General features: G+C 52.9%; 1 protein-coding gene across 4 annotated transcripts in view; it reads right to left on the reverse strand.

Moving 5' to 3' along the window:
• The window catches only part of TTC7B (tetratricopeptide repeat domain 7B), a 211,185-nt gene that overhangs the window by 102,822 nt on the left and 91,293 nt on the right, over window positions 1–17,070 (reverse strand). For all 4 annotated transcript variants that reach the window (XM_045822944.1, XM_045822943.1, XM_045822942.1 and 1 more), the window contains exons 8-9: window positions 10,274–10,337; window positions 6,514–6,651 (exon numbers count right to left, since the gene is read on the reverse strand). In XM_045822944.1, the coding sequence (XP_045678900.1) occupies window positions 6,514–6,651; window positions 10,274–10,337 (202 nt within the window). The remainder of the gene's footprint in view (window positions 1–6,513; window positions 6,652–10,273; window positions 10,338–17,070) is intronic.

Genomic DNA, 17,070 nt, shown 5'->3' on the forward strand with positions numbered 1-17,070 from the left:
ACGTGCTGTCGGATGTATTAGCACAACGCGGCAGAACCTCCAGAACCCCGGGCTGGTGAAATAAGCCACACGCGAGAGCAAGTACTGCACGGTCGGGGGCTATGGGGGGAGGCGGAGTCAGGGGCTACCGTTTAATGGGTGAAGGGTTTCTGCTTGTGATGGGCAATTTGGAAACAAGCACGATGTCACACAACACTGAATGAAATTAATACCACTGAATTTTATACTTTAAAAAGGTTAAAATGGCATATCAAAATTTTTTTAAGTGACAATAATTTTTTTTAAAGATTTTATTGATTTACTTTTTTTTTTAGATTTTTAAAATTTATTTATTTTTAGGGAGGGAAGGGAGGGAGATGAGAGAGAGAAAGAGAGAGAGAGAGATAGAGAGAGAGAGAGAGACATCAATGTGCGGTTGCAGGGGGTCATGGCCTGCAACCCAGGCATGTACCCTGACTGGGAATCAAACCTGGGACACTTTGGTTCCCAGCCCGCGCTCAATCTACTGAGCTACGCCAGCCAGGGCTGACAATAATTTTTTAAACCCGCTCTCACACGGCGGGACGGTGGGTACCGGTGGCCATGGCAGCAGCTGAGTCCTTCGGGGACAGACCTGTCACGTAAAAATGCTGTGTCTGGCTTCTGCTGGGCTGACCCCCAACGCTGGACCCGCGTCGAGCTTTGTACAGATGCTCTGCCCCCGCATACACCCACCTCTTCCTCTGCTGCCTATCTGCCAGCTAAATGGCCTTGACTTTATCTCAGAAACCCGAGAAGTGGGCGCAGGATGAGGAGGTACATGGCTTGAAGCACTGGTATATTCAGCGGGTTTTTGCAGAGCACCTACCACGAACCAAAGACTGTGCCTTGATTTCTCAGAAGTCTGTGGTCCATTTGCATCAGGCTTTCCAGGGACCAGAGCCCCAAGGTCAAGGCTGGGTTTCTGCAGTCCAAGTGGGGCTGCATGAAACACCAAACTCCGATGCACACCAACAAATGGTGGGCCCAGGAAGCAGACTCGGCCGTCCAAGTGTTTTTCGCCGCGCTCCCTGATCAAGTATGTGTTTGGGTTGGGGATGTAAAAATGGCCCTTTGGTACGAGCCAACACTAGCCAGACAGCTCTACCCACAGAGCTACAGTGCTACCGAGATTCACCATAAACAAATGAAGGCGAGTTCAACCCGAAAGACAAAAATACCGCTTCCGTCTTTACAGCTGCCATGTTTATGTACAGGGGACACAGGCTCCCTTTCTACAGAGACCCCACGACGTTCTGTCCCAACGGAGCCCACTGGCAGTAGAATTTAAGAAACAAACCTCCTTAGCAGCTTGGGTCCATTCTAAAAAACAAGCGAAGCTGGGCTTGTGGCTTCGCTTTTAATAGTGCGGTTGTCATGCCAACTAGCGCTGCTGTCTAAATTGAAGGGGGGAAAAAGGGTTCCTTCCTACACAAACCTTTCAGCAGAGCTCACAATTAGTCTTTCTGGAAAAACACGAAAGCTCACAGCCCCGGAGCAAGGTAAACATTGTGCTGATATTGAAACCTGTCAGAATGAGGACGCAATAAACCCCTGGATTGAATTCCCTTTGTGCAGCGCTGCTTGCGGGCTGTAGCTGAACAGAGGCTGAACAGTGCCCTGGGGAGAGAGCGGCATTGTGTGGGCAGACGCGAACACGGCCAGTCCCGAGATGGGAAAGGGGCCTTCCATCTTGAATAAATACAACCGCAGAAAGAGACCAAGGGGAGGGTTTCCTTGCAAAGGTGGCTCTGCTCCTCCTGGGAGCACGGTTGTTGCAAGCCTGGGTCTGCAGAGCGCTGCTTGACCCACCCGAAGGTGTCAGTGACAGCAGGACGTAAGATGAGGAGACAAGCTAGGAACCGGAGCAGAGGCACCGCCACCCTGTCCCCTCTGGTGCAGAGCACCTCGGAGCTCAGGTCAGCCGAGGGGAACTAGGGGGTGGGGCGTGGCGGGAGAAGCACGCATGCCCCGACGTGGAAGTGTGCACGCTGGCTGGGGACAAGAGGAGGAAGGATGGCACGAGCACGTGGCAAGGAGGAGGCCAGGCCTCTTCTCTCACACGGCCCTGCGGTGGTTAGCCTTCCGTTCACAAAAGGTCCGCCCGTGTAGAGGCGGACCTGTGCAGTGTCACCGAGGCAAAGGGGGCCTGCTCCCAGCCAGCCAAGGGGGGATGCGGTCTGACCACGTCAGCCAGGGGCCCAGAGCGTGGGCACCAAGACCCTGGGTGCCTGATGATGTTTTCTTCACCCTCTCTCTCTCCTACCCTCTCCTCCTCTGTCTCTCCGCCCTGTCTCTCTCCCCCACCTCTCCCCAGCGCCGCCCCCGCTCAGGCCGAATGCTCTGTCCTCCACGATTTCGATGACGAAGGGGGTCCCTCACTCTGACACTCTGGAATTCCCATCAGGCCTCGAAGAGCCAGCTCATGCATCGGCTGTTCACGGCCTCCCTCTGACACCCCGACCTGCAGACTCCGCTGCAAGGAACGTGCCTGGCACCGCCCAGTCTTCACTGTTCCGGCTGACCCTTGGACAGTGCGGGGGTGCTGTCAACAGTCTACATACAGCTTCTGACTCCCCCAAACCTAGCTGTCTCTAGGTATCTGAGGGGAACTGGTTCCAGAACACCATGTGGATTCCAAAATCCGCGGGTGCTCAAGTCCCTTCTGTGAAACGGCATAGATTAGTGCGTGCAGTTGGCCCTCCACGTCCGCGGCCTCCCAGCCTCGGGTGGGAAGGAGTGGAAAACAGGTGTCTGCTTTTAAAAACCCACATGTAAGCGGACCCCATAGTCCGCACCCACGTTGTTCAAGGGTCCACTCAGTCATCTTTCCATGTGTTTCTATTTGGTCACCCTGACTAGGCTGGAAGTCGTTGGGACCCAAGGGGCCTTCTCTGTGGACGTCGTTGCCCCCCACCCCGGGGTGTGCGGCCCCCGGCACACGGGGCAGGAACCGTGCAGATGGCGCACCATTCACCGAGTTCCGTGTGCTCTGCCCGAGCACTCTGCGTGGATTAGTGAATGATCCCACGGTGATGGGACAGGTGCGATCATTGTCCCTGGTTTACAGGAGGAAGACCTGAGGCATAAGAGGTTAGAAACTCCCAGGATCACACAACTGGCGGATGGGGGACGCAGACCCAAGCTCCCTAGGGCTGTGCCCAGGGCGCGAGCTCGCTGGCCGAGGGTGGGGGTGACGGAGGCAGGGAGGGGACGGGGTACCAATGGGAGGGAGAACAATGATTGGAAATATCCACAATAAAACATGGATGATACTATCCCATCCCTGGAAACTTACATGAATTTACATTCATTAAAAGATACATGAAAAAATGGTTTCTAAAACACTAACAGGCAGTTCACTATCTCAGGAGAGAGGGGTTCCGAGTGACTTTTACTTTCTTTTCCATATTTGTAGGTATTGCGTGGTTCCTCGAGGACTCTGTGCGTCTGCTGCCTGTGGCAGAAACATAAACGGTGAAGTCAACTTCATTATGGGGTAAAAAGTAAAACAAAACAAAATAAAAAGAGGAAAGAGGGGGCAAGGGAAGAGCCATCAGATGTTTCATAGATGGGTGTGGGGCCGTCCTGTGTTGCAGAAAGATCGGTGATCGGTGAGGGCGCGGGAGATGAGACAGGGAAACAGACCACCGTGCTGCGTGACAACGATGGTGCCCACCGCCCACCGCCCACCGCGGGGCCCAGGGAGGTGGAGCTCCAGTCACCCTCCAGGGTGGCGCCACTCAGCACGGCCGACAGCCGTCGGCTGGTGGACGGGTGAGCAGATTGTGACGAACCCCTCCCATGCAGTGCCGTTCAGCCGACGAACAGGAACGGCGCACCGGCTCGCGCTACAACACGGATGAACCTTGCTCTAAGCCAAAGACACCAGACTCAAAAGGTCACACACAGTGGATGACTCCATTGACACGGAGTCCCCAAATTAGGTAAATCCACAGAGGCCGGACGCAGGTGGGTGGCCGGCAGGAACCGGGGGTGGAGGAACGGAGAACAATGACCGAACGGGGATGGGGTTTCCTTTCAGGTAGATGAATGCATCTTAGGACTTGATAGACGGGGTGGTTGCAGAATAGTGGGAATGTACTAAATGCCACTGCACTGGACACCTAAATGGTTACATGTACATTATAGGGATTCTTAAAAGGCCATTTAGCCTTTTAATCTGAAGTCTTGAGAAAAACGGAAAATCGAGTGAGAAGGAAGAAAGAAAAGCCCAGCGAACGCGGGGGGGAGGACCCCGTAGGTAAGCTGTGGCCCAAGACTGAGGGAGAGAAGGCCCGTGCTCGCCTGGGGTGGCTGAACCCCGATCCTCAGTGACAGAGACTTCCAAAGACGGAGCCGCTGTCCCCAGGGGCCATGCGTGTCCGCCTTTCACCTACGACACCTGCAGTTTGACTTTCAGGAACCGAGACGACGGGGCCATCAACTGTCTGGCTGGGAAAAGTTCCAGCTGCAACACTAAGCAGAAATAGCAAGAAAGGCCGAAGCCGAGTACTCGGACCCTTCCCGACTGATGCAGACCCTGTGGGAGCCCGCCCCAGCACCAGCCACACCCGTTGGCGGCGGCCTGCTGCCTGGCTGCCTCCCTGCAGAGGGGGAGCTGCCCTTGGGCAGGGCCCGGGCCTGGAGCACGTGTCCCGGCCTGAATCATGGCCCCTGGCCCCAAACAGGCGGCTGCAAACCCATGTGTTGCAGACATGCATGCCCTCTATGTTATCAACGGATCTGTATTTTCAATAGATAAAACACAGATATGGTACACATTTCAAAAGGCTTCAAGGGAGAGCTGGCGATAAATTCCCCATCCCCTACCCCTCTACTCCAGCACCTTCCGGGGAACCTCTGGCAATGTCGCCACTGTCTTCAGTGGAACTCGTGCTGAGGAGCTCTGACTCGCAGAGGCCCCGACAACCACCCAGACCACCTGGGGACTCGGGCGTCAGGTCATCAGCACAAGATGGAAGCTAAATGGGGCATCGAGAGATGAAAGTCATCTGGGTGAAAACAAGGTCCCAGCCCTTCGTGCCAGGAGGAAGCGGCTGCCAGGGAGCGGCTGGCCGGCCGAGGAATGCTGCTAAGGTGACAGCCGTCCCCCTGGAGTCATTCATGGCATGACGAGAAGTCCGTGGGCGGGGGTCATCTGGCCCGTGGCCAAGTCAGCCACCGCAGGCTGCTCACACCGGTGTCAGGCGCAGGCCCGCTGTGAGCCGGGGAGAGGCCGGGCTGCTGCAGGGTGGGACGGGAGCAGACCCGTAAACCACACTCAGCCCGGGGCCCAGCGCGGGGTTTGGTGGTTCGTCTGGAGGGGAGAGGCTCCCCTTCAGTGAACTCCACCACGGGCCGGGTGGCACCGTTCCCGCAGATGGGCTCTGTGGCGGACAGAGGGGACAGGAGCCAGGCTGGCCGGGAGGCGAGGGTCCCAGGAAACCAAAGCACCCGCAGGGGCGACAAATCTAGGCCAATCCCAAGCCCGGGCAGAGTCCCAGCAGGCGGGGGGTGCACCGGGTGTGACAGGGACATCAGGATGTATTGCCTTCTCTCGCCGGACTGTGAGGGGCTTTTTTTGAAGAGTGAGTAACCGCTGCCCTGCACAGTCACCGAACCGAAGACTAAAAAAAGATCGGAGCTGCGCAGGCTCTTCTGCTGCCGAGGCTCCTGCCCAGCGTGGCGCTGCACCCATGGGCGGGCGGGCGGGCGGGGGGTGAGTCGACGCTTATCTGATTTCAGCCGGTCTGTCCCTGCGTGTCACTCCCTGTCCTCCTGCCCAGGGGCTGTTGCAACGCGTGTAAATTTAGAAAAAGAAGGATTAATAACACGGAACAGCGCGTTTAATAAAACGGGCTGTTTTCTTTCTTTCTTTTTGCTGAAAGAGAGGCAGGGGATCCTGTTACGTGCTGAGCCCCCACCACGGTGGAGTCGGGTGTTCCGGGCAGCAAGTCAACCCTGCGTGGCCGTGGCCCCAGACGAAAGAACGCGCTGCTTCTGACACTCAGAAATCGTAGTCAACCCCCGCCGCCCCGCCCCCCCCCAGGTCCCCCGTCCCCCAGCTGAAAGGTTTCTCGGGAACCGAGGGGAGGAGAGGCCAGCACCTTGCCCTCAATCTGCACTCGCCTGGGGACTCCTAGGAACGGCCAGCGGCCCCCCAGGAAGGCGCTGTTTACATGAAAGCCCGCACGTGCCGCTTCGGCAGGAGCTACGTCTTGATACGTCAGATGAAATGCAACCTATTTTATCAGGGAGTTGGTATCACAGGTGGAAGATTTTGCATCATGGTGGAAGTTACACTGAAAGAGGAACTGCTGGAGGAATGCTTGCCTTCCCGCGCACACACACTCACGGCCGGTTGGCGTGTGGGCCCCTGGCAGGAAGTAACCGCCGGTGAATTCCACCGCCTAACCGCTCAGCCCCGTGTCCCGTTCACAGAGCAGGAGGCCGGAGCTGAGCCTGGAAGGCATCCCGACTCGAGGGCCATACCTCCGACAGCATCTCATACTGGCCCCTTCTGCCCAGGGCGATGGTCAGCAGGTCATAGACCACGGAGGCGCTCTGCAGGCTGATGAGGCGGTCGCTCCTGTGCTCGGGGATCCTGCTCAGCACAGCGTCCCGGTTGGCCTGGAAACAGCACGGAAGAGACAAGCAGATGGTGAGCCAGCCCGCGCACGCCGCCGCCACCTTGTGCAGAGAAGCAGTCTAGGAGGCCCTCCTGCCCCTACCGGCCCGCAGAGGGTTTGGAGGCAGGGGCGGGGATGAGTAAGAGGCCTGTCACCTCTGGTGGTTTGTTCAACATCCCCAGAGCACCACGGCACGTGGTACCTGGTGTTCTCCAGACAGTGGAGGCCTGCAGGCGTGATCCTGCAGACACGTGCACCTGTGGGCAGGTGTGGGCAGGAGGGTGCAAGTGCGCACAGCGGGGTGAGTTCCCCTGGGCTCAGGCTCCCAGGTGGCCTCAGGGAAGGCACCGCTGTGCTCTGGCCGCAGAACCCTCCGTCAGCTCAGGCCCTGCCGCTCCTCACGTGCTGGTCCCGCTTCTGCTCTACGTGAGACGGTGGGAGAGCACTCCCCGCCCCACGCTTCCCGTCACCAGATGGTGTCATTGGGTTCCCTCGGTCCTACAGAGAGACATGCCACACTTTTCCCCCACCACCAAAGCAGCATTCAAATCCCTACATGACATCTTCACTGGCACAGACCACAAAGACGGATCGATCTTGTTTAGGGAAGCACAACGCAGATGTACGAGAGACAGCAGGGAGCAAACAGATGTTTGCTTTAAAGACATCGCCACGGAGGACTCAAGAGAACACCTTGTCTGCTTCACATCTCCGCTGCTTAGCGGAGAAATACAGCAGGCACACCCGGCTTATGAGTCTCGCCGATCTGGAAACCACAGTGCCGTTTCTCCGCAGGTTCCTCCAGACAAAACGCACGCATTAGAGACTCTAAACACCAGCTCATTTTCCTTCTCTCCCCGATCGGGAATTCAGAACCAGCACAGTCACATTTCGCCTGTCTTTTTTTTCCCCTGCTCATTAACCCAAGTCTCCAGATCCATCCGTCCCCGGGTGTGCTACGCACACCCTTCCCTCTCACTAACGAGCTGAAACGCTTTCTTTCCTCGAGTCCGAGGCACTTGCTTTTAGCCACCACCCATCGGTGCATGCTCGCGTTAAGACTCCTTGTTCTTAAATGTCAGAAGACAAATAAGAATGTACAAGACAGGCCACTTCCTACAAAGTGAGTCATCTCTCAAGGAAATAAGCCTGCTTTTGAAGATTTCATTCTAAGTTTCTCTTGTTGGGAGTGGCTTTTAAGCCAACACAAGGAGCTCGGAGGGAAGCAGGGATTGCTGTGAGTGCTCTCCTTTTACTTATTTGCTGTAAATGTTCCATGCTGAGACCGATGCCTAGAAGAGAAGTATACAGAACAAAATAGTATTTAAAAGAAATGTTCAAGTTATGCCGAACGTATTTCTTTTAACGTTTAGAGAAAGTCTATGGGAATCTTCTGATTAAAAAGGTTCCTTGGAGCACCTCAAACGGATCCACAAATAATAAACGTCCCAGAGCACAGTGCCAGTGCTGGCTGTGCAAATGGGGTTTTGTGAATGCCTTTATCCCAGCGAAGCCTCGTGTGACTTGAGAAGGCAGGACAACTCCCAATGAGCTCTCGTAGGTGGAGAGACTGGACACATTCACACTCCTAAGTTAACACCAGAACCAACAAAGAGCGGTTCTCCCAAACACCAGCTGGGCATCTCCTTCCTCTGTCTGAAAACGGAAAAATCAATCACTGAGTCAAGGAACAGGAGTAAAGGCTTTCGGAGGCAGCCTAACGCAGGTTTCCGCCCACACGATCAGGGGGCGGTTTACGGACCGAGCACACTCATGCTGGTGGGAAGCTCGTCCCTCCCACTGACTGATGTCACTGGACTTCACCAGCCCGTGCGAGGTTCTGCTGGAAACTAAATGCCACAGATGGGCCGAGTCTGCCCATCTCACAGGGACCTCAACGCGGGGCCCTGTGAGTTCCCATCACTGCAGCGCAGGAGCAGGAGAGGTGAGGCCACTGTGTCCACGACACTGCAGTTCAGAGAAGGGGCCAAGGTTTCCAAACTCCAGACGGGATCACATGCCCTGACGACGGAACTCAATACCTTCAGGCCACTGTCTGAGGGATCTGAGAGGCATGGTCACCACGCTTCCAGAACTTTCATGAGGTAACCAGCCAGGCTCGCCTGAAGGGAACGTGATTGCTGAGTTTCGAGGGGTACATGGTGTGCACATGGGAAGGTCGGTGGGGAGGCCGCGGGGAGCTGTCGCGGTGGGGCCCTGCTGACCGAGCGCGGTGGGCCCCGCTCGGAGGGACAGAGGAGTCGCCGAGCGCCGGTGCCGGCCGGCTCGCTCGCTCGCACGCACGCCTTCCCCGGGCACGCCAGGCAGCACCGAGAATGTAAGTGACACCATGCTAAGTGACCAGCTGACAGTCAGGGAAAGATGAGCCCACGGGGCGACCTGTTTCCTTTGGAGGAGGGAAGGCCAGTAACAGCAGCGGTAACTCAAGCAGCCCCGTCCCGGTAAACAGCTCCGGGCCTGACCTCGCCGGCCCCGCCCCCCGCCCTCGGCACCGTGCTCGCTCTGCTCCTCTTGGCTGCGCTTGCTCTTCTCGCGCTCCGTTTCTAAGTCCCTCTCGCCGGAGGGTGTTTCAGGCCCCCACTGAAACCGTGTGCTGGGGCGAGAAGGGACAGGCTTCTCTTAGGGCTCCTTTTTCTCCCCCTCTGTCCTCCCGCCTGCCGGGTGTGGCGGGAGACATGGGAGGGACAGTACGATCTGCCCGGGAGACCACTGCACGATGAACCCCCTGTGCCTGCCGGGGGCCTCAGGCTCCTCGTGTGAAAAAGGTGTGAATGGACGCGAGGGCCTCTAGGCCCTTTCAGGTCCCAGCCGCCTGTGCCACCCACACGTCCGAGCCACGTGCTGACCTGCCAAGGTATGAGCCACCGTAACAGTTGTCACTCCTGAGAGTTTCAAGGCAGGGCCGTCACGCCTAATGATACACAGAGTAGAAGCCCATTACATGCTGGGTTTCTAGACCTAAATTTGATATCCTGGCCAAACACGAAGAAAACATTTTAGAGGAATGCAGTGGCCCAGCAAAAATGCCCTCCCAGGAGCAGAGCCAGGTAACCCTGAACCCATGTGGCCTGGGCTGGGCAATGCCCGGGGAGCAGGCGGGGGCTTGGCAAAGGGACCTGCGTACGAGGTCGGGGCAATGCCATCTGGCTCCTGCCACACACACCACAGGTGCACGCACACAGGTGATTTCTCCTGAGCCTGTCCCTCCCATCAAGGCAGATTGAGAAGGCTCGTAAAGGGTACCACGGGGGAGCCTCTTTTCCCTTGTGAGGTCCCTTGGTGGCCACTGTGGCTGTAGTTTACCTATGGCACATACCTGTGTTGGTGGTCCAGCAATGCTTGGTGGATAAAGGAGTAAACTCAGATGCCTGCTGACTGCTAAGGGAAGAGAAGCTTGTCCCGGCTCCAGGGTGACCCAGGAACATGCCACCCAGTCCGGGAACCAAGAAACACCCCTCCTTTTAAACCTCTACTGTTTTTTCCCACCTGGGGAGCCCCCTATCTTCCTCCCAGGGAAAAGAGTCGTTAGACTGATGGAGCAGCCACATAAACAAGGGACCAGAGCAACAGGGGAAAGAAAGAGGAAAAACGCATCTACTTACCATAGATTCACTAATCAGCAGTAGTAACAGGGCTTCTTCAGTATTTTCTTGAGGACAAAAAATGCTGTATAAAGAAAATCGACTTTGATATACGGCAATTTCAAAATGACACAAAGTACTTGAGCAGAACAAAATGCTACAAGCTTCAATGAGAAGTAGTCTGTGGCCTAAACACTTAAATTAGCTGGCTTATTTCTATGGGACTCTATAGAATGTATACATTCTGACTGTGCATCTTAATACCAGGCAACAGAGTGAAGTAAAACTGTGAAAACCAATTTAAAAGCCCAAATAACATGCATGCTTATGACAGAGGCAGAGATTCAGATTGCTATTAACTGACGCTATCTCAACAATACCAGCTTCCCCCTAAACCTGCTATGGAGGTGGAGGGCGCAGACATTTGGGCCAACAGGACTCTTCTTACTTCTTTCTTGTTAACTGGCACAGCTCACCTTGTGCTTCAGATGAGAGAGTGGAAGCAGTTTCAGAGTTTGAGGAGTTTCTAGAATGCCGTCAGAATGTCCAGAGCTATCTTCCTTGACCGCACGTTTCTTACGGGGTAGCAAGAGCTAGTTGTCGTATTCATCAATTTGATGGAATTTGGCTGAATTCTAGCATTTTGGATTTTTTTTTTAAGCTCAGTGTCGCTCAGGCTTAGAGGACAATAAAAACTAAACACAACCCAAATAGCCATTCTTTATATGCTTTAAGCATTTTAAAACACAGCGGTTTTTCCCTGTTCCGAAGCCGCGGAATCCTTTGAGTCGAGCTGTGTTTTCACCAGTTGGGCCAGACTCAACCCTGTCTCATGCCGTGGGAGAGGAGTGCGATGAAAACGAACCTGCTCGCAGGAGCCTCCTGGACGTTTCGGAGAGGGCTACGTAAACACTGAATTTATGCCTTCCCAGCGGTAATACTGCAATCACTCCATTCAAGAGAGGAAATGATTTCTCCCCAAAATGGCAAAAAAAAAAAGTTTTCCAAATTATTATAAATACTTGCTCTCTTCGAAGTGCTGGCAACTGTGACATTGTATCCAAGGACCATGAAAAGCAAGACAGAAAAAGCCCAGTGCCTGGTGCTCCCTTGACAACTCTGTGACTTCCCCGGAGGAAAGAAAACTGCCTGTGGAGTTCTTCCTGCTGCTCTCCAAGGGCTACAGTCCTAGGAGAAGGCCGACCTGTATGCGAGGAGTCAGACTCTGGAATCAGCAGCAACTTCCTTAAAGAGGCAGCCTGAGCGGATCTGGTTTTGAGAAGGATGGGACACTTCTTTCCCCTTCAATTCACAAACAGAGCCTACAGGCTTTGAATCAATGGTGTGTGCGTGTGCATGTGTGTGTGTATGTGTGAGTGTGCCCACCCAGCCATCATTTCCCAATATCCTGGCTTGTGTGTACATGCAATTGGGACCTTACAAGAAAATAGGACCATTAACCATGTTTTTCATGGCTAGCCAGACCCGCATGGTCCAGACTACTTGAAGAGAGAGAGAGAGAGCGCGCCCATATTCACTGGGATTTAAAACAAGCCAATTCAGTCCATGGATAATCTCCCAATTCCATCAGAGCCATCCAGACTGCTTCAATGCAAAGCTGTGTTATTTTCACCAGAGCTGCTAGCTGGTAGCACATTGATTTTAATTCCACTTCCTCTTCCCCTCCAGGTAAGAGGAGACTCAGGAGCTCTGCGAAGCTCTTGGGGCTGGCAGGGAGAGGTGCGGGTGGGGAGGAGAAGGGGTAGTTTTAAGAGACATGCCTGAAAAAACTACACACTGGCATGCCCCCTCAGTAATCACTGATTCTCTGGATCCATTTCTGGCCATTCCTTCCCTCTTCCCTATTCAGGGGAGTAGGGAGCTCAGGGCTCCAAGTTGAAGTTGGGGACTTCCCTTTTGTGACATTCCCCTCGTGGGGGCCCAAGCACTCAGGTGGGGGCCCAGGGTGCTCAGCCCTCAGCTTTGTGGGGTTGGAAAACTGGGTCCCTGACCCAGAGCAAGCTGAGTGAAGGGCGGGCCGGGGAGGCAAAGGGACAGGGAGAAGACGGGGACCAGCGGGCAGTGAGGACAAGCTCCCGTGAGCGGCACTGGGGGCTGGCGGAGGAGGCGGCAGCGCAGGACGCAGGAAGGGAGGGCTGCAGTCCCATCCCGGCCACGGGGCCAGCTCGAGGGCTGAGCTTCGGGGAAGGTGCTCCTTTTCATACTCTGGATGGACTGACCAGCACGTTTTCTGATGCTACAGAAGACACGGGGAGCCAGGGCGAGGACCGTCATTTATAAACAGCAACCCTGATCTTGCCGAGGCTCTCAGATAGTAACGGCCCTTTCTTAAATTCTTTCCTGACACGTGAGAACATCACTGTAGGTGGTGGAAGCAATAGCACAAACGAAATCAATCCCACTTTTCCCAACCCGCATTTCCTCTCTGTCACCTTTAGCTGTTGTACAGCCAATGACCAGCTGGATGTCCTAAGGTCAAGGGCACCATCCAGGAGTCAAAGCAGACTCTGCCTAGGTGCAAGGAGGGCCTTGAGCACCTCTCACCCACAGGAAAGTCCACTTGTAAATAATGACAACATCAGCTCCAAGGCCCGTGATGGTGTCTTTATCGTTTCAATGAGCCTGGCTAGGCCACCACTAGGGAATTCCCGGAGAAGTGCAGCCTCTGACCCACGGCCAGCCAGACGGGAGCTGAAGGATCAGTGCCGACGAAGGCTGCGGCCCCAGCTCTTCCCCAAGTCGCACTGTTTGTTGAACACGCGCAGGCAGAAAACCTGCCTGCCAGTCCCGGGTCTGTGGGGAAGGACGAGAGTTCCGAGAGAAGGGGAGGGTTCGAACTGAGCGCTGAGAGAGCCTCCGGACTATGAGGGGTGGGCTGGTCCAATCTGAAGAGGACCCAGGCCTGTACATAACTCTCCGCCTTGTTGGTCTGCACATTTGGTCGCAATCCGCCCAAGACAAAGGGAAAAAGGCCCCTGGCTTAGATCAGCCCCCGTCTGCAGAGTTGTGCCATGGCTGGGCTGGACGAATCCTACAGAGCTCTCCGCCTTGCACAGGGGCTTCCGTGCCCCGGCCGAGGGGACAGGCCTCCCCACAAGGACGCGCGCGCGCACGCAGCTGGGCTGTGAGCGCTGGAGCTGACTGAGCAGAGAGTGGCCACCGAGGCATAGCTGGCCATGCACCCAGCTTCGCTCCGCCGTCACGGAGCTCTCCTGACCTGTTGTCCTGCACCTCTGCACTCTGCATGGCGTCTTTGTTCTACCCCAGACCGCTGCACCGGCGACCGGGAGGTTCGCACCCAGAGTTAGCGCTCCACAACCATCGCTTCCTCCTCCTCGGCCCACAGAACGTTTAGCGCTGCTGGCTTTCCATAAATCTTCTCATCATGCGCTTCCTGGCACGAGAGTGGCTTTTAATCACAGTCTTTATTCTGTGCTGATTTTGAAGGCAAACATGCCTTTTATGACCTAAGGCACCTCACATGCTGTTTACGAGGAGGAAGACAAGGAACGGGAAACACGCCTGACGGACACGCACATGCGTGTGCACCAACACACGTGTGCGGACGCTCACAGCACTCTTCCTGCTGGCACCACGTGAGAAACAACTTGAAAGCCCATCACATGTCCACTAGGGCAACACGCTGGACTGTAGTCCTGTGATGGAATACTATGCAGCGACGAAAACAGATTCTTACTACTTGCAAAAATGTAGGCAAATCTCTCAAACATGTTAGACAAAAGAAGTGAAGCAAAAAGTTGTTAACGTATGATTCCGTTTCTACAAATGTCAAAAGTGGGCCAGGCTAACCATCGTGCTGGCAGTCAGGGCCGGGCCTCTGTTGGGTGGGGGTGGGCGGGGTGGGCGTCGGGAGAGGGCGCCGAGAGGGCTCTTGGGGGTCCGGCGACGTCTGCTTCTTGATCCGAATGCTAATCCCATGCATGTGTTTGCTTGGTGAAACTTCATCATATTGTATACTTTTTAAAAGTAATTTATTGATTATGCTATTATAGCTGTCCCATTTTTTTTCTTCCTTTTATTCCCCTCCCACCAGTCTTCCCCAACCCCACCTTAGTTCATGTCCATGGGTTGTACATATACGTTCTTTGGCTTCTCCATTTCCCATACTATTCTTAACCTCCCCCTGTCTATTTTGTACCTATCATTTATGGTTCTTATTCTCTGTACCTTTTCCCCCATTCTTCCCCCTCCCCTCCCCACTGATGACCATCCATGTGGTCTCTATTTCTGTGAATCTGTTTCTGTTCTAGTTGTTTGCTTAGTTCATTTTTATTTTTGGTTGTTTTTTTTTTAGGCTCTGTTGCTGATAGTTGTGAGTTTGTTGTCATTTTACTGTTCATATGTTTGATCATCTTCTTTTTCTTAGATAAGTCTCTTTAATATTTCATATAATGAGGGCTTGGTGATGATGAACTCTTTTAACTTGACCTTATCTGGGAAGCACTTTATCTGCCCTTTCATTCTAAATGATAGCTTTGCTGGATAGAGTAATCTTGGATGTAGGTCCTTGCCTTCCATGACTTGGAATACTTCTTTCCAGCCCCTTCTTGCCTGTGAGGTTTCTTTTGAGAAATCAGCTGATAGTTTTATGGGCACTCCTTTGTGGATAACTGTCTCCTTTCCTCTTGCTGCTTTTAAGATTCTCTTTAATCTTGGGTAATGTAATTATGATGTGCCTTGGTGTGTGCTTCCTTGGGTCCAACTTCTTTGGAACTCTCTGGGGGCTTCCTGGACTTCCTGGAAGTCTATTTCCTTTGTTAGATTGGGGAAGTTCTCCTTTACTGTGTTTTCAGGTAAGTTTTCAATTTCTTGCTCTTCTTCCTCTCCTTCTTGGCACCCCTGTGATTTGGATGTTGGAAAATTTAAAGTTATTCTGGAGGTTCCTAAGCCTCTCCTCATTTTTTTGAATTCCTGTTTCTTCATTCTGTTCTGGTTGAATGTTTACTTCTTCCTTCTGCTCCAAATCACTGATCTGAGTCCTAGTTTCCTTCCCTTCACTGTTGGTTCCCTGTACATTTTGCCTTATTTCACTTTGCACAGCCTTCACTTCTTCCTCCATCTTGCAACTACACTTAGCAATTTCTGTGAGCATCCTGACTACCAGTTGCCATGTTTTATACTTTTGATTTGTGTGTTTTTCTCAAAGTATGTGTCCATGAAAAGCTTACTTAAAAAAATAAGGGAACAAAAGTCCATAACATTTTTCACAGAAAGACCTAGCAGAAAGGAAGTACAGAGACCCACGGCATGTGACTCCTCCCCTCTTTTCTCTCTAGGATGGCCAACATTTCATTTCTTTTCAAGATCCAAGATGGGGAGAGAATGAGCATCCTGTTTCCGGTTCACATCCAGGCACCGGTGACAGGGAGTGGGACTTCCTGGGAGAGCTTGCTCTTCAGTTGTACTCTATTATCACCGATTCTTCTGGGTGGTCGTTGTGGTGTGCTGCAGCTGGAAGGGCCCTGCCCCCTCAGGTCTGCTTTGTACTCGATTGGATTGTTGACAATGGTTATTTGTTTTTGTTTTGCCAGAGAGAACTGACTGACCAGATAGTCCTTCCTGGGGTATACTGAAGCCCCACGCCAGGTATAACCCAACAGGTTTTCTCTCTTTACTAATAAGCCAGAAGTAGGACTGTGAACATGCAAAACTAGAAAGTTAAAAATTGACGGTGATAAAGGGACTTAATGAAATACAGAGTAGATACACACACACAAAAAATCAACACAACCAAAAGTTGGTTCTTCAAAAAGATCCATAAAATGTGACAGACGTTTTTAGCTACAAAGACCTAAAAAGAGAGAGGAGACTCAAATTATAAAATGAGGAATGCAAGAGAGGACTTCACTGCACCAACGTTACAGAAATAGAAAAAATTATAAGGCAATACTGTGCATAATTGTATACCAGCAAATTAGATAATTTAGATGAAATGCGCAAAGTTCTAGAAAGACAAAAACTCCCAGAACTGACCCAAGAAGAAATAGAAAGTCTGAATAGACTTATAACAAGTAAAGAGATTAAAGAAGTAACGAAAATCTTCCCATGAACCAAAGTGCAGGAACAGACAGCTTCACTGGTGAACTCTACCACATTTTAAAAACAATTAATATCAATTCTCCACAAACTCTTTCAAAAAGTAGAAGACAAAGGAATATTCCCCAACTCATTCTGTGAGACCAGTGTTACCCTAATACCAAAACCAGACAAAGACCTCGCAGGAAAACTACAGAGCAATATATTTTGTGAACATTGATGCGAAAGTCCTCAACAATATTAGCAGGTCAAGCCTGGCTTTACATAAAAAAGAGTATGTACCATGACAAGTGGGATTCACCTGAAAACGCAAGGTTGGCTTAACCTCAGAAAATCAATTAATTTAATACATCACATCAAGAGAATAAAGGACAAAACCCACACGAGTATCTCAATAGATGCAGAAAAGGCACTTGATGAACTTAAACACCCTTTCATGATAAAAACAAAACAAAACACTGAGACCAGTAATAGCAGGGACCTCCCTGCACCTGACAAAGGACGTCTAGGAAAACCCACGGCCAACATCCCACTTCGCGGAGAGACCGGCTGCTTTGCCCTCCCTAGGGTACAGCCTGAGGATGTCCGCTCTTGTCACTTGTAGTCAGCACTGTCCTGGAGGTCCCAGTCAGGGCCATTAGGGGGGGAAATGAACTGAAAGGCTTCCAGGTCGGAATGAAAGAAGCAAAACGAATCTCTCTTTGCAGGTGACGTACCGGGAAGACCCCTCCTGAGACCAC

The sequence above is a fragment of the Phyllostomus hastatus genome, unplaced genomic scaffold (genome assembly GCF_019186645.2).
Source record: "Phyllostomus hastatus isolate PE091 unplaced genomic scaffold, TTU_PhHast_1.1 phas_scaffold_501, whole genome shotgun sequence".
In the NCBI taxonomy this organism is placed as follows: domain Eukaryota; kingdom Metazoa; phylum Chordata; class Mammalia; order Chiroptera; family Phyllostomidae; genus Phyllostomus; species Phyllostomus hastatus.